The sequence below is a fragment of the Saccostrea echinata genome, unplaced genomic scaffold (genome assembly GCF_033153115.1).
Source record: "Saccostrea echinata isolate AGI-Se365-2 ecotype Australia unplaced genomic scaffold, CSIRO_AGI_Sech_v1 ptg000002l, whole genome shotgun sequence".
Taxonomy (NCBI): Eukaryota; Metazoa; Mollusca; class Bivalvia; order Ostreida; family Ostreidae; genus Saccostrea; species Saccostrea echinata.
Genome location: NW_026889751.1, coordinates 22,362,832 through 22,388,689, shown reverse-complemented (window position 1 = coordinate 22,388,689; position 25,858 = coordinate 22,362,832). Strand labels below are relative to the sequence as shown.

General features: G+C 32.7%; 1 protein-coding gene across 3 annotated transcripts; it reads right to left on the bottom strand.

Moving 5' to 3' along the window:
* Positions 1-6,590: 6,590 nt before the first annotated feature.
* LOC133174976 (coiled-coil domain-containing protein 6-like) lies at positions 6,591-12,043 on the bottom strand. Of its 3 annotated transcripts, none has more exons than XM_061310070.1 (5): positions 11,976-12,043; positions 9,018-9,180; positions 8,435-8,638; positions 8,174-8,336; positions 6,591-7,382 (listed from the first exon to the last, which is right to left on the bottom strand). In XM_061310070.1, the coding sequence occupies exons 2-5, from the start codon at positions 9,153-9,155 to the stop codon at positions 7,072-7,074; spliced, it is 816 nt and encodes a 271-aa protein (XP_061166054.1). In that variant the 5' UTR covers positions 9,156-9,180; positions 11,976-12,043; the 3' UTR covers positions 6,591-7,071. The 3 variants fall into 3 exon arrangements, with proteins under 3 accessions (XP_061166054.1, XP_061166068.1, XP_061166062.1); XM_061310084.1 differs by having other exon boundaries at positions 8,174-8,324; positions 11,976-12,039; XM_061310078.1 differs by lacking the exon at positions 11,976-12,043 and adding an exon at positions 10,412-10,434.
* Positions 12,044-25,858: the final 13,815 nt, after the last annotated feature.

Here is a 25,858-nt window from a genome sequence, read left to right as displayed (position 1 = left end):
TAATCTATGACAGATTCACAAAGTATTACAATTGAAAAATCCAAAATATAACCTAAAACTAGCCTTTTTATAAAAATTCACAACTCTCTGATACCATATGAGAACAAGGTTGACAACTTCGACAGACGACTTTCGACACCTCAGTGGGAAACCCTAAAAAAATGAAGATGAAAACTACTTACCGTTTGGAAGTAAGATTTTTTTATAACTTCATGGATTTCTCATCGATATATTGTTAATTTGTAGCCAATTGTTATGCCAGTCCTGGGAATTTTCATGTTTTACACCTGCGACTCGTCATTTCGTTGACAATTGCTCATATATGGGGAAAAATACAGTTACAATTTAAAAATCTTCTTTACTCAAGGACACCCGAGTACAACTATTAACAATGAGCATACTTAACCCTTTACTTATATGTAAGTAGTAAACTGATGCCTCCTGGGTCCAGCTTTCAGGTACCAAGGTGGGGCTTAATTGGTTATATACTGAAATACAGCACACGTTGATGCTTTCTATGAACAAGGATCATGCCAAGGGTGGGGCTAAGTTGGTCATACATGTAAATTGAAATCATTATTCATAGTGTACCTCATCTTTTTTACTCCTTTTAGGATACCATTGGCATAAATACGATTTTGATATAGAGCCCTCACCAAACAATTTAAGTCACACCAGTTCCTGGTGGGTCTAAAGTGCTCATAGTTCGAGAAAACTCTCAGAAAGCCATGATACACAGCTGACCATCAAGATTCATGAGCTCTTGTTTTATATTTTATTTATTTTTAAGTGTACAATGCAAATGCAGAAAAAGTCATTCACATTCTACCTGCCTATCATGTTCAACATGTTATAGCAAAAAAAAAACAAAAACAAAACAATAACAAAAAAAACGCTAACTTCCCAACCTTCCCCAGTGTGCGCCACTGCACAAAGACAGGAGACGCGCCAATTTTACCAACCTTCAAGTGTAGTGGTGACAGGCGAACTACCCATAGTGCAATACTGTGCAGCAGCAAAATATACGCAAATTTCAGCGTATCAATTACGCATGCATGGTAAGGAGAATGATACTTAGGCGGAGGACGCAAACTTCACCATCAACCAGATGTACATACAATGGTACAGCAGCAGAGACGCAAAATCATCTTGATAATACATGTGCATAACGCGGTATAGCATGCGAACCTTCATACAGCATACACAACACGCTGCAGCAGTAGAGGACACACGAACGTCACCTTCTTACAGCATACACAATACGCCGCAGCAGCGGTGGACACTCGAACGTCACCTTCTTACAGCATACACAATACGCCGCAGCAGCGATGGACACGAACGTCACCTTCTTACAGCATACACAATACACTGCAGCAGTGGAGGACACACAAACTTCACCTTCTTACAGCATACACAATACACTGCAGCAGTGGAGGACACACAAACGTCACCTTCTTACAGCATACACAATACGCCACAGCAGCGGTGGACACGAACGTCACCTTCTTACAGCATACACAATACGCCGCAGCAGCGGAGGACACACGAACGTCACCTTCTTACAGCATACACAATACGACGCAGCAGTGGAGGACACACGAACATCATCTTCTTACAGCATACACAATACGCCGCAGCAGCGGAGGAACATCATCTTCTTACAGCATACACAATACGGCGCAGCAGTGGAGGACAAGCGAACATCACCTTCTTACAGCATACACGATACGACGTAGCAGCGGAGGACACACGAACATAATCTTTTTACAGCATACACAATACTACTGCTGCCTACGCAATACGGCGCAGCAGCGGAGGACAAGCAAACATCATCTTCTTACAGCATACACAATCCGACGCAGCAGTGGAGGACAAGCGACCATCACCTTCTTACAGCATACACAATACGACGCAGCAGTGGAGGACACACGAACATCATCTTCTTACAGCATACACAATACCACTGCTGCCTACACAATACGGCGCAGCAGCGGAGGACAAGCGAACATCATCTTCCTACAGCATACACAATACGACGCAGCAGTGGAAGAGACGGAAATATCACATTTTTACAGCATACACAATTTCAGCAACCTACCTGTCGTTCATACTGTACATCAACGGAGGAGATGAGAACATGGACACTCCGGTACATCTTCGAAGAACACGCACTTCACTAATTAACCTAAAACGCGTAAAATACGGCAGAGCAGCGGAAGGTTCGAATTTTTACCTCTACCTGAGTGCCTGTCCATAGACAAAATTAGACAAAAGTTACATTATTTCAACTACAATCCAACTTGTGTACAATACAGTAAAGTGACATTTACGATATGCAAACATAGGTGCACGGTACGGCATAGTAGAATTAGACACGCGAACTCCCAGATCATTGGGGGAAATTGTCAAACTTTACTGTGTTGAAGGTCAAATTATCGCTTTTAGGAATTGTTATGATGAGTATATGTAAAGTCCTAAATGTTGCTGAATAACGTTATATCATTTTGTGTCATAGCCATAGTTATGAAGCGAATTTTTACAGGCCAGGGTCACTGGATGTAATGCCAATATATTATGTACAGTTACATTGTACAACACCGCTGATACCTTAAAAATAAAGTCTGTGTTAAAAATTCTAGTGCTGACCTGGTGTAAGGTGACTTGGAGAAAATGTTTCTTCCAAGATTAAACAATCATTATTTCCCTTGAGTTGTAGCTTTGCATCCATATTCTACTATAAATCAAACAAAACAGGAACTTTCTCACTAAAAATAAGAAGTGTGCTTTTCAGCACCTTTTTTTCAAACAAATGAAAAACTGACAGTGCACTAAAAATATTTCATTCGTTCATTACGTTTTATTTTAAAATATGACTCTTTTGGGAAAAAAATATTATAGGTTTGTTCTCAATCTGATTGATCTCCTTAAATCTAATGATATAAGGGCAACTACGATAGTATATCAATTAAAAGAAATTTAGGCAGATGGAGCATGCTCTTACTCTCTCCTATGAAGTGAACGAACGATAACTTTCACAATAAATATGAAAATAATCTAAGTTACCTTTCTTGAATCTAGATTTCAACGAGATTTTTTTTTTTAAGATATCCAAAATTATTTATTTATGATTATATGGTTATTCAAATCATAACTACCATGTGTTTAATATAGAAATTAAAAAAAATAACAAAACAAAACAAAAAACAAAAAAACTTAATTCTTAATAACGTTTTGGGAGAAGGAACATTCGATCGCGTTTGTACTTTTCGAGTTTTCTGATTGTACGCTTTTAAAAAGCAAATGTAATATTATCAAAGTTATTGCTATAGGAAAAAAAAATCACGTAACAGTTATTACGATTCTCTTCAATTATTAACACTAGACGTGGTAGGCATAATAACATTCTATCACAACATCTTAGAATCTGCCCACATTGTTGTGCCCGGGTGATTTAATCAAACCTCTATTTATTTAATTTCCGTATTTAGCTGACCCAAAATTCATGAAGACGAGAAATGTTACAATGAATGTATTATTTTTTTTTCATTTTACGGTCATGCAGTTAATTTACAATGCAAACAATATTCTCAGGTGTATATTTAATTCCTTTTATTGAAACGGTGACAAAGAGAAGTTTTTATTTGTAATTTTACTTCAACTTTTTAAAAAAAAAATATTTTATTTTATTTTTTTAGGAAAGGGACATTAAAATTTGAATAATGTACACATTGCAACATATGTAAATATTTTAAATATTGCAATAATTATATTGTAAATATTATCAGAATATTACAATATAATCTAAATATTACAGTCTTAATAATGACTCATTACCTGTTTATGAGGTGCTGTCCCTCGGTACCCCGTGTTTACTCAATGTGATTGTCAACACGAAATATTTACCAAGTTATACTTTATTCTTTGTGATTTGTGCCTTTCCGGATCTTATTTAGACATTTATCTAAATTATATAGTGAAAAGCATTTTCAATGGACAAATTCCGCAATTAGTCAATTATTTCCATTTTGCCTTTTTGAGAAATGGATCGGACACTATGCTATATCTAAAACTTTCTTTTTGTCTATAGTGGCACACACACAAAACCTCAGTGAATCGCACTCTTAAGGCCCCCCATCTACATTTAAAAAAAGAATTTCAGAAAGATGGACTTTACAAATGTGTATGTATTATGCTCTAAAAAAAATAAGGTAAACATATTTACTTGGAATGTAATATTTTGTATTTTCTGTATAAAATTGAGGTCAACACTTTCGCAACATTCAAGTTGTTCCTTGTTTAATTAAGTTAAAGAATTTATTAAATTGTGCAGAAAAATACAGAAATAGCTATTAATGTTCATTTCAAACGGCATGTGTATGTTGTATTTTGGTTCAAAGTGGGCGACCATTTCGTCGTCATTATAGGACAATCAACAATATGTTAGTTTCTTGTTTACATTGGGCGTTTTAAGAAAATCAATTCATAAAAAAAATGAAATTCATTCACAGCATGCATCGTATCTAAACGAAGTTTTATAGTAAGCTAAAAACTGAGGTAGTCCGATCCTTAAATTCTGAAAATCAGCAATTAAGTAATTGATAATACTCACAAAAATGTCTCTGAATTCACAAAGTAATGTGTATTACCCAAGGTCAAAGTTCATCATGATAGTTAATCATATTATATAGAGAAAATTATCAAATCTCAAATTGCTGGAGATTCGGAATAAGCCATGCATACAAGTATATGCACGTACAATGTCGTGTATTCACGTGCGCATACAGGATTTCTTTTTTCTCCAACTTCATTAACATACTCAATTATTATCAAGAACACTTTATCGAGTAAAAAATGCAATACTGAAGATATTAATTAAAAATGTATAATTAAAAGATAATGGATATAGCGTTCTAGAACATAGACGAGTCGCGCCATTATAATTTCCGCGTTGTGTCATTCTAATACATAAAGGCCTCATTAGTAAAGAAGCCCTCCGAGCGAGCATCTGACAAACTGTCCTTCACGTATAAATTTAAAACTTTTTTCTTCGGTGACAGGAAATTGTATAGTCTTTATAAACATGTTGTTGACATTTTTCTCCGCGCGTCATAAGGATTCCAAATGTGTTTATATCAGGCTTTGCCAAAACACCAAGGACTGCGAAAGTGCAAGGCAACATCCTAAACAAAAGTCATGGTGCAGCGTTTTACATATTCAGCGGGGGACATGAGTCAGGATTCATAAAAATAATGTTAAATAAGTTAAATATGTAGTTGTATTCCTCGATTTATCCAAGTGCGATGGTTGTTGCATTTGGTAATAAGTTCTCTTTGGGAACTTATTGGCCCTGTCACTGATCCTATTTAAAAAAGAATTCGAATATGGAAAAATAACAATATAGCTATATATGTAAAGGGATTTAGTGATTTAGTGTTTGTGTTGTAATTAATTAATTAATTAGTTGATATGTGAAAGTCTTTTTATGCAGAATTCGTAATTATCGTATTTTCCTCTAAAGGGGGATTTTCTAAGGAGCAAAATCTTTACACTCAAGAAAGTTCATATGGAAATCAATAAAAAAAAAAAAACAATTCAGCAAAACAACTTGATTGAACAGATATTTTGATTTCTAGTGACAGTTATTATACAAATGTACCAGTTAGTATACCAAAACAGTACGTTATTGTTCCTTATTATAATATTCTCACGAAGTTTTTCAGTTTGATTGCCTCGGTCGACAAGAGCACTTCTGTATATAAACTGAAAAAATATACTCATTAAATCATTTTTTTTTTAAATGTGGTGATCATTCAAATTTTACATCTAACAGATATTTTATTCATGAGTTCATTAAAATGTAATTATATTTGAAGTGACAATTAGGTATTATATTACAACTTTCCTTCTGTCATCTTGTGCGACAACACTATAGCATTAAACGAATTCATCTTGCTTGTAAGCGACTTTAAAATCACATAAAAGCCCCTATAGTTTCTTACATGTTATATACGGTCAAATTTCTTCCGAAGTATAAGATTCATTGCCTTAAAAATATCGCCTTTCTTTTAATATTCCAAGATTGCTCCTGTATAACAATATACCTATCTTTGATAAGCAGGATATGTGAGTTTCTAAACCTTTGAAGACATTTTCTGGAAGTAGGATATTTCACATAATTTATACAGAGAGTATTTTTAATAGGCATGTTTTCTTCACACAGTTCAGCTTGTTTAATGAATTCATATTTCGAGCGTACAAGTATCATGTGTCTCAACACGAGTCTTGAAATCGCGCTATCGTCATAAGTGCAAGTTTGTGCAATATATATATATATATATATATATATATATATATATATATATATATATATATATATATATATATATATATATATATATATATATATATATAAAATTTACGAATAATTTCATTTTTTGTCGTAGAATTTTCATCGATTATACAGCAACTTTTTCAACCCATTTTGTTTTATTTGCAACACCAGAAGCTTTCAAGCAACCTGGTTCAGTGCGAGATGTATTTCGGGTAAACATGTGACTTGTAAAAGCATATGCAAATGGAAACAAATAATATGAGATTTCAGGACTATTTCATTCAATAAAAAATATTTATTTCATACAAATAATCATCTAAAATGACTAGTCAAATGTTATACCGATAACCAACACTAATCACATCAGATTCAAACATTGTTAAAGAAAGACGATTGTGCAATGTTTAATTGAGTGAATTTTCTACGGGGTGAATATCTACTTATATATATATTGTAGATTTCCAAAACTGAATCTGTACAATAGAATGCTGGTTTCCTGTGTGGTTTAGCAGCTATATTTGTCTTAGTTTGGTGCCATATTAACAGTGCATAATGAAACCATGAAAAAATTCATCCAAATATTGGACACGATGATATGTAGGGATTTGTCTTTCCACGTATTCCCTGGGAATTTTCACCTGTAGTGTTTGCAGAGAATTCTGTTGAGAATGCTCGAAATTATGAACCGGATGACTGAGTTCACACTTCGAACACACGCGAAACTGTTCACTACTCACATATCACAGATTCGTAGATTCACTTTGTTCGTTGATTAAGAAGGAACCAAATACTTTCAGGGGTATTTTATTGTTATTGTTCTCAATGTTTTGTAAATTTTTGTAACCGTGCACATCTGATCCGCCATCTTGATTTTTGGGGTTATTAGCGTCCTCTAAGGCGCGGATCATTTCTTTTAGGTTTTTATTTTCCTCCCGTAACACCTCAATGTCGGACAGCAGTTCGTCATTTTCCAGTTGAAGTGATGCATTAGATCGCTGCCTTTTTATTGACCTGATTTCGTCCTGAAAAATGTTTTTGTCTTCTTCCAGATCTACAAAAAAAAAACCCAGAGATTCATAGGTATACAAAATACACATAAAATTAAAGCCGTTTCTATTTCTAGTTTACAGGGAGGAAAATGCGGTGGACCAGACCAGGATTCATCCCCCCCCCCTTTGAGCTCAATAAGGTACTCTACAAAGTGAGCAATGTGACCACAGGCGAAAGAACAAGTCGAACCGCCACACCATAGAAATTTGAAGCTGAATTTTCCCATCTAATTAAAATCAGCCTTTGATGTTTGCTATACCACGTATAGTTTGATGTATAAAGGACATTAAAGGTTCTTTCTTTACTTACATATGTAGAATTTTAATGATGAAATCAATTATTTAAAAAAAATACGGCAGGACAAATATGCAACTTAAAAATAAGGATCGATACAATGTTATAGCAAACAGTAATTCACTACTAATTGACAAGTGATGTACAGATAAAAAGAAAATGATTTTAATTGCTGTGCCTGGGATATAATTTTAACTAAGATCATGTTTACTTTTCAGTGGTCTTTTATACAGCCCTTGGATTTAATGTATTCTATGTACTGCAATTAATGTGATGTGCTTTCGATTTACAGAATTTGTTAACTGCCTATCAGCAATAGTTTAAGCTTTAGATTTAAAATATAGGTATATTTGCTTTTCGTGAACACATAATGCAGATATGATTGCAATTTTTGTCTGCCACTTTTAAACAAAAAAGGAGATATATTTCGAACTAAGTCCGGGTGGTAAAATAATCAGGCTTTTGTTCAGAGATTTCAGTGTAAAATGATTTTGTTACCTTTGCATTTGAGCTCGAGTCTGATCACTTGGTTCTGAAGATCAGCTCTCTCTGCTTCAAGTTCCTCTTGAACTTCCTGTTGTTCAACTAAGTCATTCTCAAGCTGAACAATGCGCAAGCTCAAAACATCTACTGTGTCATTCAGACTTGACTGCAAAGAAATCTATATTTCAAATACAAACTATAGGCAACAGAAGTTTAGTAATTTGTTTGGAGACACATGGTAAGATGAGAATGGGTTTTTTAAAAGAAAAATCATACCATATCTTTCTTGATATGGGTCTTGTAATCCTCCATTTCATCAAGCCTCAGCTCAACACTCATTCGCCGCCTGTTCAGTCGCCATTTTTCCCGCCTTAGACAGCCAATCAGCGTCCTCGCCGACTCGAGACCGTCTTTCAATCTTCTGTACAGACGAACGTTAGTGCCGCTCTCTGCTTCCTGTGCACATTCTACTTCAACAGCCTAAAATAAATAAAAATTCCAATGAAAACGAATTAGAAACTATATTAAAGATTGACCTAAACACCACGTTTTTTTATTTCAAGTTCATCGATAGTGTGGATTTTCAGCAATTAACTGTCTGCATAATTTTACTTTCGTCACATTAATTAAATTGTCAATCAGCGACGTATTTTTGCTATATGTATTTCACATCAGAGCAAGTACTGCGTGAATTTCACAGGGTTTAATCAGTACATGTATTTATTACGATCAAGAGAATTTACGCGTCAACTTGTTTGTTTTCACACAACTGAAAGTCGACCATCAGTGAATATGCACTATCTATAGTCAAAGAAATTTTCGAGTTGAAAACCTCTCTTCTTGACAATAGGGCACTTGCCTCGTTATATTTATGGTCGATCTCTTCCAAAATATCGCCGAGACAGTCGAGCTTCTCGGCCAGGTCGTCAGCGGTGTCTAGCAGACCCTCACTGCTCTTCCTGCGCATCATCACACCACTACACCTCCGGGCCGACATCGAATGGCAGTAAAGCAAGATTCAACTGTTGAAGAAAAGTTCAAACTTTCTTGAAGTTTTGACAGCTTTTGAATGAAGCACTTTAATGATTTTCAATAAATACATTGAAATATTGACTCTTGACATTGGATCATGCTGGTTGAATAAACCATTCCCTACTGATCGACTTGAGAGAGGTCGGTACGATTTTCTTTGCTTTAGAATGGAGTCTATTTTTGTGAATTTATGGAGTCCAAATATTCAAAACTTAGCCCTATTTATTTTTTTTAGAAAGCTCTTCATGAACTCTCTGGGTATTTCTGTTGATTAAGATATAATATAAATCTGTTTGAGATATGCTATGAGAATTATCTTTATATCCAATGCATTAAAACAATCTTGACTTATATCTGAAATTGTTTTATAATTTTTACAAAATATGGAAATTTATTTCAACGTAAAAGACACATTTGCATTTCTAACCGCTTTTTTCGTCGTGGTGTCTGTCACATTTTAACATCATGTCATTATTGTCCCTGACATAGACTATTCTGTTTACTTATATTGTGATAGGCTAAAAGATTTTAATGTTAGAATTACTAGTATTTTTTTTTAACTGAAATGTTCATTAACCTTGGATGATCCCAAACAAGAACATTCATAGAGTTCACATTTGTATGTATTTCATGATAAATGGAAGCCGAGGCAATAAAAAATTGCAGCTTGAGACGTTTTTGTCCTTGCAAAGTCAGACAATCTCGAGAATCACTTAAAGCATTATATTTACTTAGCGCTTCATTCAAATGTTAGATTTGCAAACGACCTAATTTTTTTTTACCATTGTTAATCTTAAGTCGTTTAATTTCACATTTGATCTTCGAATTTGTTTCCATAATTAGAAAGGATTTTGACTTTACTACAAATGCATTACATAACATGCACTTAAATTAACTGTATGTATTTTTTTTAATTCGTGATAAGAATCGGAAGCAAGGTTACGTTTGACGTCAAGAGAGTAAAGCGATTATTATTTATGAATAATTTATACCTATGCAGAGACCTGGAGTTTTCTACTTAATTAGACACAATGTATCAACAAATCTGACACATATTTAGGGGGTAATAACCTAGTGAATCTAAGGTATTATTCCGCACACAAATGGATGGCGAAAATAAGTAACTTTGGGGGAGGAGGGGGGGGGGGTGAACGGGGTCGAACTCGGAATGATCCGCACAAGTTGATAAACATTAAATGTGTGAAGTGTGTATTTTTATACCTTTATTAATCAAGGTAAAAACAACAAAACACCAATTGACATTTCTCCATTAACATGTATAAGTGCTGGAGGCTGGATGTTCGGGATCTGTTTTACAAGCTATTTAGTGATCAAAGGCTTACGACAAGTGTGATGGCTGTCATCTAAAGAACAACGATCTTACTGTTAAAAAAATATATATGGTGCTGTCAAATTACAGAGACGTTATGGCATTGACAGTTCTCATTCAAACTTGAATTGATTTTCCATTACTTAGGTTTGATAATCTGAAATAATTTATTTTCATTAGAAAAACTCCTTTTGATAGAGCATGCGTCAATGTAAAAAAAAAAAAATCGAACAAATATTACAATTGTTCGTGATTATTTTATTCTCTTGTTGAGTGGCCATAAAGTTACTGTATAGAGAGAATTGTCCTATTAATAATGATTTAGCGAATTAAACATCTCCTTTTACCAGTTACGGTGTATTTTCACCTTTTTCCAGACTAATAAAGCGTATTATGATTAATATCTGTAATAAAACACGCCCTCGTGTCGCTCATTCGTAATGGTAATCAGTGTCCTGTACGCTTATTAAATACAGCAATACACTTATTTACTGAATCCAATCATATTTGCCGAAGCTTAATTTCAATAAAAAAAGAATAATTCTGACTGCTTGTGCAGTTTAATCAATGTAAAATATGTAAGTGTAATTAGCTGTAGCACTACAAAACAGGGTGTAAATTCCATGTCCACAAATGTAAAAAAATAAATAAATAAATAATAATAAAAAAATAATAAATTTTTTTAAAAACCCACTTATTTGGAAATTCTGAAAGGAAAAAAAAAAACAAACAACATTCCTTTTAGTGAGTCAACTCATGTACGGTTTGTTCCAGAATTTACATATTGGTCACAAGTTTACCCCTTTTTCCACCCAATGTTTAGGTTTCTTATCTTTATAAGCAAAATTTTGTGCAACATTTCTTTCCTAGTTAGGAGGGTTTAACTTTAATGAATGGATGTGTAACGTGTTTGCTTCGCTGTAAAACTTAATGTCTTCTCTTTTATTCTTTTTTATAAAGGTGAAGTAATTTAGAAAATGAAAGTTAGACAAGTGCATAAATGGGGGAAAAATGATACCAAGCAGACCCAAAAAGATACTCGTTAAAACGTACCGAATGCCGTGTGTGCATTTAACATCTATGGTAGATGTTGATCAAACAGAACATAAGCACAAAGATAATTAGTTATTGATTTTATAAAATATTTATAATTTACCGTCGGGAAATTCTTCACAATCCAATTCTATATAGTAAAGAAATATTTATATAAAAATGTCGAGTTTCAACCTTAATGATTCGTCAAGGTTTGAAAAATTGACGAAAAGTATATAAAAAGTGATATCAAAAGTCAAAACTGCTGTGAAAAATTAACGAGGCAATAGTGGAAATGATATCAATTCAAAAAAAGATTAGTAAGTTAATTAATTAATATATGAAAAGCATTACAAAACTTGATGACCACAACCAAAAAATTAATGTATCACCTGCGGAGGGAGAAAAATTAAAACACCTTACCTGAGCTGGAGGTCGTCTATCAGTGAGAACAGACGGAAGTCTTCTACACTATGTCGGCACGGCCGTCATGCTTCATCGATTACTAAAAAACGATAATTCTCTTACGCAGGTGCGATATAAATAAGAGGCCATGCGTATCGTTATGACAGTAACCAATCCGTCAACGTCATATTTTGAGATGTTTTAGAGAACATAAGAGGAAAATGACAGACTATTTACCTATCTTGCATCAAAATATATATTTTTGCAGGTAATTGAGAGCATTACCGCCTTCTAGAAGTTTATCGATTTATAATTAATTTTTAAATGCAAATCATCAAACTGCAAAACAACCATGTGTGTAAAATACCTGTAAAAGAAGATGATAATTGTGTTTTATTTTTAATAAGAGTGAGGAGCATTGATAGAGATGCGTGGGTTAAATGAAGGTCTCTAAAAGACATGACGTTGTACTGTGATTAGCTGAGATTGAACAAACAACTTTGAACTTTATGCTCACATTATCTTGAAAATAACAGTTCACGAATTATGAAGAAAAAAACATTGCTTTTTGTCTCAGAGTTCATTTTCAATTTTTATTTTGCATTTGATTGATTGATTGATTGTATACTGTTTTACGCCCCATTTGAGATTTTTTTCACTCATATAGAGACGTCAACATATACCGGTGAAGTGCTTTACTTGGCACTCAGCATCGAGCAGTGAGGGTACTTTATCTTGCCAACGCCTGCCAAGACACGGGGCCTCGGCTTTTAAGGTCTCATCCGAGGGACCGATACAGTTCACTCCAAAGTACACCGAGCGCTTGGCGAAGGAACAGTTGCTACCTATTTTATCGACTTAAGTCGCGGCCGGGGTTCGAACCCATGACCGTCCGATCATGGAACAGGCGTTATACCGACTGAGCTACGGTGACGTTTTTTTTATGCATTTGAAGTTCAGTTCAAAATTATAATCAAAAGACAAATAGAAACTTAGAATTTGTTACCTTTGTGATACTTAGAAGATATTTAGATACACAATATAAACTGAAAGTTGCAGGAGCATACCGTTAATATAATCGTTTTTAGTTTAGGTTACTATAGTTTCAAAATCAGCATTTAAATCACCATCTTTTGCCCTTGGATACAGAGATATATCTTTTTTTAAGATGTTAATAAAACATCTAATTGAATGCAGAAGCAAGTCTGAAAACTCTAAGGAACGTACGTGATATGAAGAATATTTCTTACACCCTTTTCACCAATAAGGGCGAGATTTGATTACACCTGAACGAGTATATAAGTACTTTAACAAGAGGCCCAAGGGCCTTTACGGTCGTCTGAGTAATACTACAACCCTGAAAAGATTCTATGGAATGGTAAAATTATATTATAACCAAAAAAGTGAAAGAAAGAGGATGAACAAGACTCTACAAAATTGTTAATCTGGTAATCAGGAACACCTTAGAGGCTTGCCTGTATATGCCAGTACCACATTTATACTTTCACTATCACCAACATCACAATAGTCCATTTACATAATTCACAATGTTCACAGACTACCAATTCAACGATGGCCTCTCTTGGTCCTCGAAAAATATATTATGTACATATACGAGTATATAACATATTTTGTCTCATTTTATTCATCTATGATTTACATACAGTATATCTACATGGCTATTAAAAGTCTAGATCTGAAAGTATTCTTATATATTACAGTAAAAAAATCTTGTATAATTCTTTTAATTAACCTATCAATTACATTATTTACATTGATTTAATATCATAAGTAGATAACAAAGGGGAAGAATTTCTCTCAAACAGAGCATAAATCATAATAGAATACCACACTAAAACCGGGCCCCTTGTCTCATGGGTCACATCGTCAGACACCCACAGTTGATCTCGTCTTTTACTTATTATCCATGGGCAAACTCGCTGAAATATCATCGTTTATTTTTGCAAAGTTGTCCATTATAGACAACCAATCAGAAAGTTGGAATTATTCAATTTTGAAAATACGTTAACTTCATTAGTTTGCTATTCATGCTAATGTCGTGACGCCGTTAAAACATGAAATTTTAAAATGATAAAGACAAGTCGTACATGGTGAATGGATTTGTTTGCAACCGGTTTGTTATTGCCGAACACACGTATATAACGTAAACTGTGATTCGTTGATATGCCATCACGATTATGTGCAGCAGCCAATCAAATGACCTGAGCATTTTAATTACATACGACGATATATCAGCGAGTTTGCCCACTGGTGATAAGTGAAAGACGAGATTGCCCGTGGGTATCCGACGATGCAGGGGACACGAATTTCACAACTTTGAAAGAAGAAGAAGCACTATTTTTCATCATAGCCATGCACTAAGATTCTATGTAGAGCAGAAGATTTTTCAAAGAATTAATGCATTTTCACTATGTGATCAAAGGAACCCCGCCCTAACTCCAGAACCCCTGACCAAAGGGCAATTAATTTCACAACTTTTGAAGAAACACTAACTAGTACTCTTGCTTATAATACCTAGGTACTTGTAGCATGTTTGGTAAATACTCATAAGCATTGAAGAAGATTTTCAAGGAATTAACGGTATTTTACTACATTATCAATGGAGCCCCACACTAAGTCCAAAACCCTAACACAGGGGCAATGATTTTCACAATTTTTGAAGAAGTATTCTTGCTCATAATACGTTAAAAGTAACCATGCGCTTAGCTTGATTTCTAAATTTCCAGGAGCAAAATATCCAGGGTCTAAGACCCAAGAGCTATAAATTTCACAATTTCGTAAGAAGCATTCTTGCTCATTAAAAGCATGCACTTAGTTTGTGTTGTTCATATTTTCAAGGAATTAATGCATTTTCACTATATTACCAATTTAGGCCAGTCGCCCAGCAGTGGTTAGAGCAATTGCTCTAAAGTCGCGGAGTAAGGAGTTGTTCCTTACAAATCCCACTGCGGGACGTGGAGACTGGTCCTTCGGATGAGACCGTATAAATCGAGGTCCCGTTTCGCAGTAGGTGCTGGTACCAAAAAGACCCCTCACTGCCAGAAGGCCGTAAGTGCTGAGTACAGGTATGAATTTACAGCCCTCCGCCGGCAAATGGTGGCGTCTCAATATGAGTGAAAAATTCTTTAGGGAACGTTTAGTAAACATACATACAAACAAACTTGAAAGGGACATGGATACAGTTTATGTCCTTCGAAAGAATGGAAGCGTACATAGCGAGGACATTCCCCATCTCTGAAAAAAAAGACATTTCTCAATTCTTAAAGTTCAGGAAAAGTTATACATTTTTCAAAATGTGTATTGTCAATATCCTCTTTTACAAATTTGCTTACTTTATTGAATAGTTTATCATATTGATAAACAATAATTTATTTTCACGTTTTTATGGTATGTGAAAGAAAAAAAAAAAGCTTCACACATGATTCGAACTCTCTCCAATTCTACGCCACGAAGTCTTGTTATCAATGGTGCTTGTCAGTCTGATTTAAACAAACGAGTTTGTTGAAGCGTAATTTTTTTCTCCAGAAATGTTCGATTTTTACCTAGAATGGGTTCCGATTCCATTTTTGAAACATAACCTAGATTTTACATTTACTTTTCCGTCATATAAACGTTAATGTAGAACGGAGACTTGACCCATTCACATTCAGAAATCATTTTTTATGGCTCAAATAACCTCATTTTTTTTTATTAAATATGTTATACTGGCAAATTTACAAAAACAAATTATCAACCAAATAAGTTATTCAATGGAAAAAAATGAATCAATTTATTGAAGACACCAATACTAAAACATAATTTTATAAAAATTTAACTTTTCCTTGAACTTTGAAAATTGATAAAAATATTGTCACAGAGAGGAGGGGGATTGTTTTCGTCTTGTACGCCCTACTTCTTCGGTAGAATTGACTGACTTGCTATATTGCCCTAGCTGTAGAACTGTAGTTCGTTGGTCTGAAAAATAAAGGGGTTGACCACCAGAGAGCTACAGTGCAAGAGGCCCAAGGGCCTTAACGGTCACCTGAGTATAATACAACAATGTAAAGGATCCATAAAAGTATAAAACAAAATTAACTGATAGTTGAAACTGATAGTTGCCCGAGAATTTCAAAAATCTGATTGATCTCCATGGGATCCTACTTGGTTTTCCCAAGTCTTACAGGGATGATGATGAATGCAAAACATACAATTTCAATGGACACTTGCCTAGTGTTTAAGGTATTCAATATATACAGAGATGTTTGTGTCACAATTAAGTACATAAAGAGAGACCTGGCTATACAGTTTGGCTATTTGCCACTAACTACATGTCTCATAGTCACCTTGGCTCTCTGTGATCACTTTAATAAAGTATAAAACAACTTTATGCAGTCTCTTGCCAACAAATTTCTTATCTCCATGACTTTACCTTACAATAAATCACCAATTGACAAACGGGGCACCTCAGTGTATACGCACAGTGCACAAATGGCCCTTTTGCTACATAAATTTTATCAAAAATTTTTGAAATCGATATAACGAATTGTCTAATTTGCTATAACGAATTTAATTCGTTATAACAGTTTCTTTGAATGCGTTACAATGAATTTAATCTGTTATAACAAATTTGCGAATTCGTTATGACGAATTTATGACGAATTAAATTCATGTTAACAAATTCAGCAATCAGGGCCTATAGAAATATATAATATAAATGAATTCGATGTAACGATTTGTCGAATTCGTTTTAACGAAGTTAATTCGTTATAACAAATTAAAGAATTCGTTTTATCGAATTTAAGTTGTTATAATAAGTTATAACGAATTTAATTCCTTATCACAATTTTTTCAATTCGTCATAATGAATTCGACAAATTTGTTAAAACAGATTAAATTCATTATAACACATTCTAAGAAACTGTTACAATAAATTAAATTCGTTATAGCAAATTCGACGATTCGTTATATCGAATTTGAAAATATATTTTGATAGGTCCTAAATGGGATTCCGTACATTATAACGAATTTATAAAATCTGTAATAACAAATTCGATTCATTCAAACGAATACTAAAATTGTTATAACTAATGAAAATGGTTCTTGTAAATTTGACAATTTGTAACTGTATTCAGAATTCAGAATATTTTTGTCGCCGGCGTGGTGCAGTGGTTAGAGCGTCTGCTCTCGAGTCGCGAAGTAAGGAGTTGATCCTTACGTCGCGGGTTCGAATCCCACTGTGGGAGGTGGAGACCGGTCCTTCGATGAGACCGTATAAACCGAGGTCCTGTGTTGCAGTAAGTGCTGGCACGAAAAAGATCCCTCACTGCTCAATGGCCGTAAGTGCCGAGTATAGGACAAAATTTGCAGCTCTCCACCGGCAAGTGGTGGCGTCTCCATATGAGTGAAAAATTCTCGAGAGGGACGTTAAACAACAAACAAACAAACAAACAGAATATTTTTTGAAGGGTCCTTAATGGGATTCCATATTAAAACATGTCTTAGATTTTCGCTTAAATACGGAAGCCCATTTAGGACCTATCAAAAATATTTTCAAATTCGATATAACGAATTGTAGAATTTGTTATGACGAATTTAATTCGTTATAATAATTTCTTTGAATTCATTATAACGAATTTAATCTGATACAACAAATTTGTTGAATTCGTTATAACGAATTAAAAAATTGTTATAACGAAATAAATTCGTTTAAACGAATTCTACAATATGTTATAACAAATTTAATTCGTTATAACGAATTCAACAATTTGTTTTAACGAATTTAATTCGTTAAATCAAATTCAACAATCAGAGCCTATAGAAAAAAAATATGTATGAATTCGATATAACGATTTGTTGAATTCGTTTTAACGAATTTAAATCGTTATAACAAATTAGAGAATTTTTGAATTCGATATAACGAATTGTTGAATTTGATATAACGAATTTAATTCGTTATAACAAGTTTCAGAATTCGTTATAACGAATTTAATTCGTAAAAACAAACTTTTAGATTTGTTATAACGAATTCAACAAATTTGTTGTAACAGATTAAATTCGTTATAACGAATTCAAAGAAACTGTTATAACGAATTGAATTCGTTATATCAAATTCAACAATTCGTTATATCGAATTCAAAAATTATTTTTCATAGGTCCTAAATGGGCTTCCGTACTTAAACCAGTTCATTTCGTTATAACAATCCTTATAACAAATTAAGTAATTTAACGAATTCAAAGAAACTGATGTAACAAATTAAATTCGTTATAATAAATAAAAACAATTCGTTACATCGAAATCAAAAATATTTTTGATAGATAAAAAATAGCATTCCATACGGACGCCCATTTGGGACCTATCAAAAATATTTTTGAATTCGATATAAGGAATTATCGAATTTGTTTTAACGAATTTAATTCGTTATAATTTAATTTTGTTTGTATTCTAACCTCTGATTGGTTAATATCCAAAAAGGAACACAAATTATTTCTGTATTACCTGGTTTGGTATGGGGACACACCCCCCCTGACAACCAGCTGAATCATCTGTATCCAACAATCCTCTCATTTCCAGTCCTCGGGATTCATGGAAAATTCCAGATTTAATGAATGTACCAAACAATAATTCGATCTTACCACGTGTAAACAAACAACAAGGCTGCTAGGCCTATGTATCAGTTTTTACCTCCCCTCGCTTCCCATCATTTCCGGTACTTCCGTCACTACGGTTGTATTATTGAGCGGCAAATTTGAACTAATAAAAAGCAACGAAATTTTACACCCATAGTTATTTGATGATTTTAAAATTAAATTATAAGGAATGACTCTTATTCTTAGCTAAATTATTCGCGTATAACCTGGTTTGGGTCAGTTTACGCTGTTTTATAATCCGCTTCGCGGGTAGATGCGAAGTCGAGAGAGCGATACACTTTAACCTTCGAAGCTTCGCACTTTCGCTTTCACGTTTTACTTTTGTGGAACACGTTAATTTTAGTGCGCCGTCACAATAATCTAGCGCATGCGTACCAATAACATCCGAGAGAAAAAATACTGGCTCAAAAAATTAAGGCAATCTCGCCTTCGCACTCGCGCCAACGGAACACCATAACATTTTTACAACAAATACATAGGAACAGGATAACTACACACTATAACAGAGTATAGTCAGAGCACTAAACTTTTCGAGAACAGTAAACATTAACAAATAACTATTAACAATAAGTTTTAAAAAGTGCAGTAGTGCACCATACATAAATACTCATAACAAAAACAAACAACAATAAACAATAAATAAAATGCAAGTTTAAAATACTCGTAGCAACAACAAATAATCATCTTCAGTTAATCAACAATGTGCAAGTCTGTTGAATTCAAGTCTGAATTAGATTCCACATGTTTAAATACCCATTACAATAACGATTTACTCACTATAGTATATAAACAAAATGCAAGTTTGATAAATGCAAGTTTAGATTCGATGCCACATATATACTCAAAGCTATAAAAAAAATATTTATATAATGTAAATAAACAAATTGAAAGTTTGAAAATGCAATTTTTAAAATTTTAAAACAGATACCACATTTTTAAATAACACATAGATAATAATATAAGTGTACGTTTGGTGATTGCAAGTTTGAATAAGATGTCACATATAAAAATACTCGTAGCAAGAGCAGATTAGTATTAATTACTTATCTTTAGTGAATGAACAACATTCAAGTATGGTAAAGGCAAGCTTGATAAGCTATACATATTAATGAATACTCCTAAAAATGACAAATAACTAGCTACAGTACTGTAAATAACAAAAGTGCAAATTTGGTCAATGCAAGTTTGGATAACGTAACAAAATTTAAAAATACTCATTACAATAACTATATACAGTACATAAACAAATGTGCAAGTTTTGTCAATGCAAGCTTGGATTACATATATATTACATATTTAAGTACTTATTACAAGAACATTATACAATAAATAAGCAGAAATGCAAGTTTGGTCAATGCATGCTTGGATTACATACCACGTATATAAATACTCATTACCAAAATTATATACAATTAATATACAAAAGTGCAAGTTTGGTCAAAGCAACATTGGAATACATACCACTTACAAATACTAGATACAATAACTATATTCAGTAAATAAGAAAAAGGACAAGTTTAGTAACTCAAGTTTGGATTATATACCACATATTTTAATGATCATTATAATAACTAAATATAGTAGATAAACAAAAGTGCAAGATCGGGACCTCGAGAATGGATTGCATACCAATTATATATAAACCATTATAATTACTTTAAAATACAGTAAATAAAAAACTTGTGCAAGTTTGGCAAATGCAAGTTTGATTTATATGCCAAATATTAAAATACTCACTACAATAACTATATACAGAAGACAAACAAAAGTGCAAGTTTGGTAACGCAAGTTTGGACAACAAATTACATATAGAAATACTCGTTACAATAACTATACACAGTAAATAAACAACAGTGCAAGTTTAGTAACGCAAGTTTGGATAACATACCACATATTATACAGTTATTGACTGAGTATGAAGGCTACATATGATTTGTTGGACCTGAAGGTGAAAATTTGCCCGAGGCCGCAGGCCGGGGATAACATTTTCACCTTCAGGTCCAACAAATCATATGTTGCCCGAATCCCAGTCTATAACTGTTTTGTTATACCCTTCACTTAAGATAGATCAATGAAAATTAAAACCCTCATATACTCAGTAATTAAACAATTTCTTTATAAGTAATATTTTGGCTTTTTGAATAAAAATGACAACAACAAAGAATGAAAAAAAAATCATTAAACTATTATAGCACAGAAATTATTTATCACAAAACATTATTTTTCCCGTGACGCCATCTTTTAAATAGCATACGCGGTAACTCTTGAAACTTCGGCTATTTCCGTGTCGCCGATATTGAACGACGGCTAATTACTTGTGACGTAGCAGTGACGTTGCGGTCTAACAATTCTTATGTTGGACTGACAGACCGGTCAACAATGAAATTGTTAGACCGATGAAATTTTTTTTACTTTGTTGGACATTTTGTTTGTAATAAATATATAGAAAGATATTTATAAGGGTATAACAAATATAAATACTTATTACAATAACTATATACAGTAAATAAACAAAAGTGCAAGATTGGTCAATGCAAGCTTGGAATACTTACCACAAATGTAAATACTCAATAAAATAACTATACACAGTAAATAAAATAAGTGCAAGTTTGGTCAAACTTGTATTACGTACCACATATATAAATATTCATTACAATAACTATATAAATTACATAAACAAAAGTGCAAGTTTGGTCAAAGCAAGCTTGGTAACATACCACATACACAAATACTCATTTTAAAAACTATACACAGTAAATAAACAACAGTGCAGGTTTGGTCTTTGCAAGGTTGGATTACATACCACATTTCTAAATACTTATTACAATAACTATTTACAATAAATAAACAAAAGTGCAAGTTTGGTAATGCAAGTTTGGATTATATACCACGTATATAAATACCTATTACAATAACTTACAATAACTATATACCGTAAATAAACAAAAGTGCAATGTTGGTAATTCAAGTTTGGATTATATACCACGAATATAAATACTTATTACAATAACTATACACCGTAAATAAACAAAAATGCAAGGATGGTAATGCAAGCTTGGATTACATACCACGTATATAAATAATTATTACAATAACTATTAACGTAAATAAACAAAAGTGCAAGGTCGGTAATGCAAGTTTGGATTATATACCACGTATATAAATACTTATTACAATAATTATATACCGTAAAAAAAGTGCAAGGTTGGTAATGCAAGTTTGGATTACATACCACGTATATAAATATTTATTACAATTACTATATACCGTAAATAAAAAAAAGTGCAAGGATGCTAATGCAAGTTTGGATTTCATACCACGTATATAAATACATATTACAATAATTATACATAGTAAATAAACAAAAGTGCAAGGTTGGTAATGCAAGTTTGGATTACATACCACGTATATTATACATTTATTGCATGATAGTGAGGGAAATATGAAGATTTATTCAGCCAAGAAATATCATATTCCCCGAGGGCTTCGCCCGAGGGGAATATGATATTTCTTGGCTGAATAAATCTGCATGTTTCCCGAACATTCATGCAATGAATTGTTTATTATACCGAAACAAGCAAAAACTTTGAAATAAACATAAACTTTCAAATTCGGCACCGCTCTCAAATTCACTTTCATTTTTAACGTAAAGTTACTGAAACCCTTTGACACATCACAAATCATTAATTTTGTGACGTAAACCAGGCTATTGTGACGTCTATTACTCTCGGGAGTTTTCTTTCAACGAATGATAACTATTGCGGGAAAATGCACTAGGTATCCGAAGAGGGGAAATATGATGAAAAGCATGCCGACGACCGTGAAATATGAAGTTTTATGGCCCGATCACGTGATAATCTAGAACCAATCAGATAGCGCGTTGTGTAGAATAATTATAATGAGGTATAATAAAAATACTTATTACAATAACTATAAACCGTCAATAAACAAAAGTGCGAGGTTGGTAACGCAAGTTTGGATTACATACCACGTATATAAATACTCATTACCAAAATTATATACAATTAAAATACAAAAGTGCAAGGTTGGTAATGCAAGTTTGGATTTCATACCACTTATATAAATACATATTTCAATAATTATACATAGTAAATAAACAAAAGCGCAAGGTTGGTAACGCAAGTTTGAATTACATACCACGTATATAAATATTTATTACAATTACTATATACCGTAAATAAAAAAAAGTGCAAGGATGCTAATGCAAGTTTGGATTTCATACCACGTATATAAATACATATTATAATAATTATACATAGTAAATAAACAAAAGTGCAAGGTTGGTAATGCAAGTTTGGATTACATACCACGTATATTATACATTTATTGCATGATAGTGAGGGAAATATGAAGATTTATTCAGCCAAGAAATATTATATTCCCCGAGGGCTTCGCCCGAGGGGAATATGATATTTCTTGGCTGAATAAATCTGCATGTTTCCCGAACATTCATGCAATGAATTGTTTATTATACCGAAACAAGCAAAAACTTTGAAATAAACATAAACTTTCAAATTCGGCACCGCTCTCAAATTCACTTTCATTTTTAACGTAAAGTTACTGAAACCCTTTGACACATCACAAATCATTAATTTTGTGACGTAAACCAGGCTATTGTGACGTCTATTACTCTCGGGAGTTTTCTTTCAACGAATGATAACTATTGCGGGAAAATGCACTAGGTATCCGAAGAGGGGAAATATGATGAAAAGCATGCCGACGACCGTGAAATATGAAGTTTTATGGCCCGATCACGTGATAATCTAGAACCAATCAGATAACGCGTTATGTAGAATAATTATAATGAGGTATAATAAAAATACTTATTACAATAACTATAAACCGTCAATAAACAAAAGTGCGAGGTTGGTAACGCAAGTTTGGATTACATACCACGTATATAAATACTTATTACCAAAATTATATACAATTAATATACAAAAGTGCAAGGTTGGTAATGCAAGTTTGGATTTCATACCACTTATATAAATACATATTTCAATAATTATACATAGTAAATAAACAAAAGCGCAAGGTTGGTAACGCAAGTTTGAATTACATACCACGTATATAAATACTCATTACCAAAATTATATACAATTAATATACAAAAGTGCAAGGTTGGTAATGCAAGTTTGGATTTCATACCACTTATATAAATACATATTACAATAATTATACATAGTAAATAAACAAAAGTGCAAGGTTGGTAACGCAAGTTTGGATTACATACCACATATATAAATACTTATTACAATAATTATACATAGTAAATAAACAAAAGCACAAGGTTGGTAATGCAAGTTTGGACTACATACCACGTATATAAATACTTATTACAATAACTATATACCGTAAATAAACAAAAATGCGAGGTTGATAACGCAAGTTTGGATTACATACAACGTATATAAATACTTATTACAATAACTATACATCGTAAATAAATAAAAGTGCAAGGTTGGTAATGCAAGTTTGGATAACATACCACGTATATAAATACTTATTACAATAACTATATACCGTCAATAAACAAAAGTGCAAGGTTGGTAATGCAAGTTTGGACTACATACCACGTATATAAATACTTATTACAATAACTATATACCGTAAATAAACAAAAGTGCGAGGTTGGAAATGCAAGTTTGGATTACATACCACGTATATAAATACTCATTACCAAAATTATATACAATTAATATACAAAAGTGCAAGGTTGGTAATGCAAGTTTGGACTTCATACCACGTATATAAATACATATTACAATAATTATACATAGTAAATAAACAAAAGTGCAAGGTTGGTAACGCAAGTTTGGATTACATACCACGTATATAAATACTCATTACCAAAATATATACAATTAATATACAAAATTGCAAGGTTGGTAATGCAAGTTTGGATTACATACCACGCATATAAATACTTATTAGAATAACTATATACCGTAAACAAAAGTGCAAGGTTGGTAATGCAAGTTTGGATAACATACCACGTATATAAATACTTATTACAATAACTATATACCGTAAATAAACAAAAGTGCGAGGTTGGTAACGCAAGTTTGGATTACATACAACGTATATAGATACTTATTACAATAACTATACATCGTAAATAAATAAAAGTGCAAGGTTGGTAATGCAAGTTTGGATAACATACCACGTATATAAATACTTATTACAATAACTATATACCGTCAATAAACAAAAGTGCAAGGTTGGTAATGCAAGTTTGGATTACATACCACGTATATAAATACTCATTACCAAAATTATATACAATTAATATACAAAAGTGCAAGGTTGGTAATGCAAGTTTGGATTACATACCACGTATATAAATACTCATTACAATAACTATATACCGTAAATAAACAAAAGTGCAAGGCTGGTAATGCAAGTTTGGATTACATACCACGTATATAAATACTTATTACAATAACTATACATAGTAAATAAACAAAAGTGCAAGGTTGGTAATACAAGTTTGGATTACATACTACGTATATAAATACTTATTACAATAACTGTATATCGTCAATAAACAAAAGTGCAAGGTTGGTAACGCAAGTTTGGATTACATACCACGTATATAAATACTCATTACCAAAATTATATACAATTAATATACAAAAGTGCAAGGTTGGTAATTCAAGTTTGGATTCCATACCACGTATATAAATACATATTACAATAATTATACATAGTAAATAAACAAAAGAGCAAAGTTGGTAACGCAAGTTTGGATTACATACCACGTATATAAATACATATTACCAAAATTATATACAAATAATATACAAAAGTGCAAAGTTGGTAATGCAAGTTTGGATTTCATACCACGTATATAAATACATATTACAATAATTATACATAGTAAATAAACAAAAGTGCAAGGTTGGTAATACAAGTTTGGATTACATACTACGTATATAAATACTTATTACAATAACTGTATATCGTCAATAAACAAAAGTGCAAGGTTGGTAACGCAAGTTTGGATTACATACCACGTATATAAATACTCACTACCAAAATTATATACAATTAATATACAAAAGTGCAAGGTTGGTAATGCAAGTTTGGATTACATATCACGTATATAAATACATATTACAATAATTATACATAGTAAATAAACAAAAGTGCAAGGTTGGTAACGCAAGTTTGGATTACATACCACGTATATAAATACATATTACTTTAATTATACATAGTAAATAAACAAA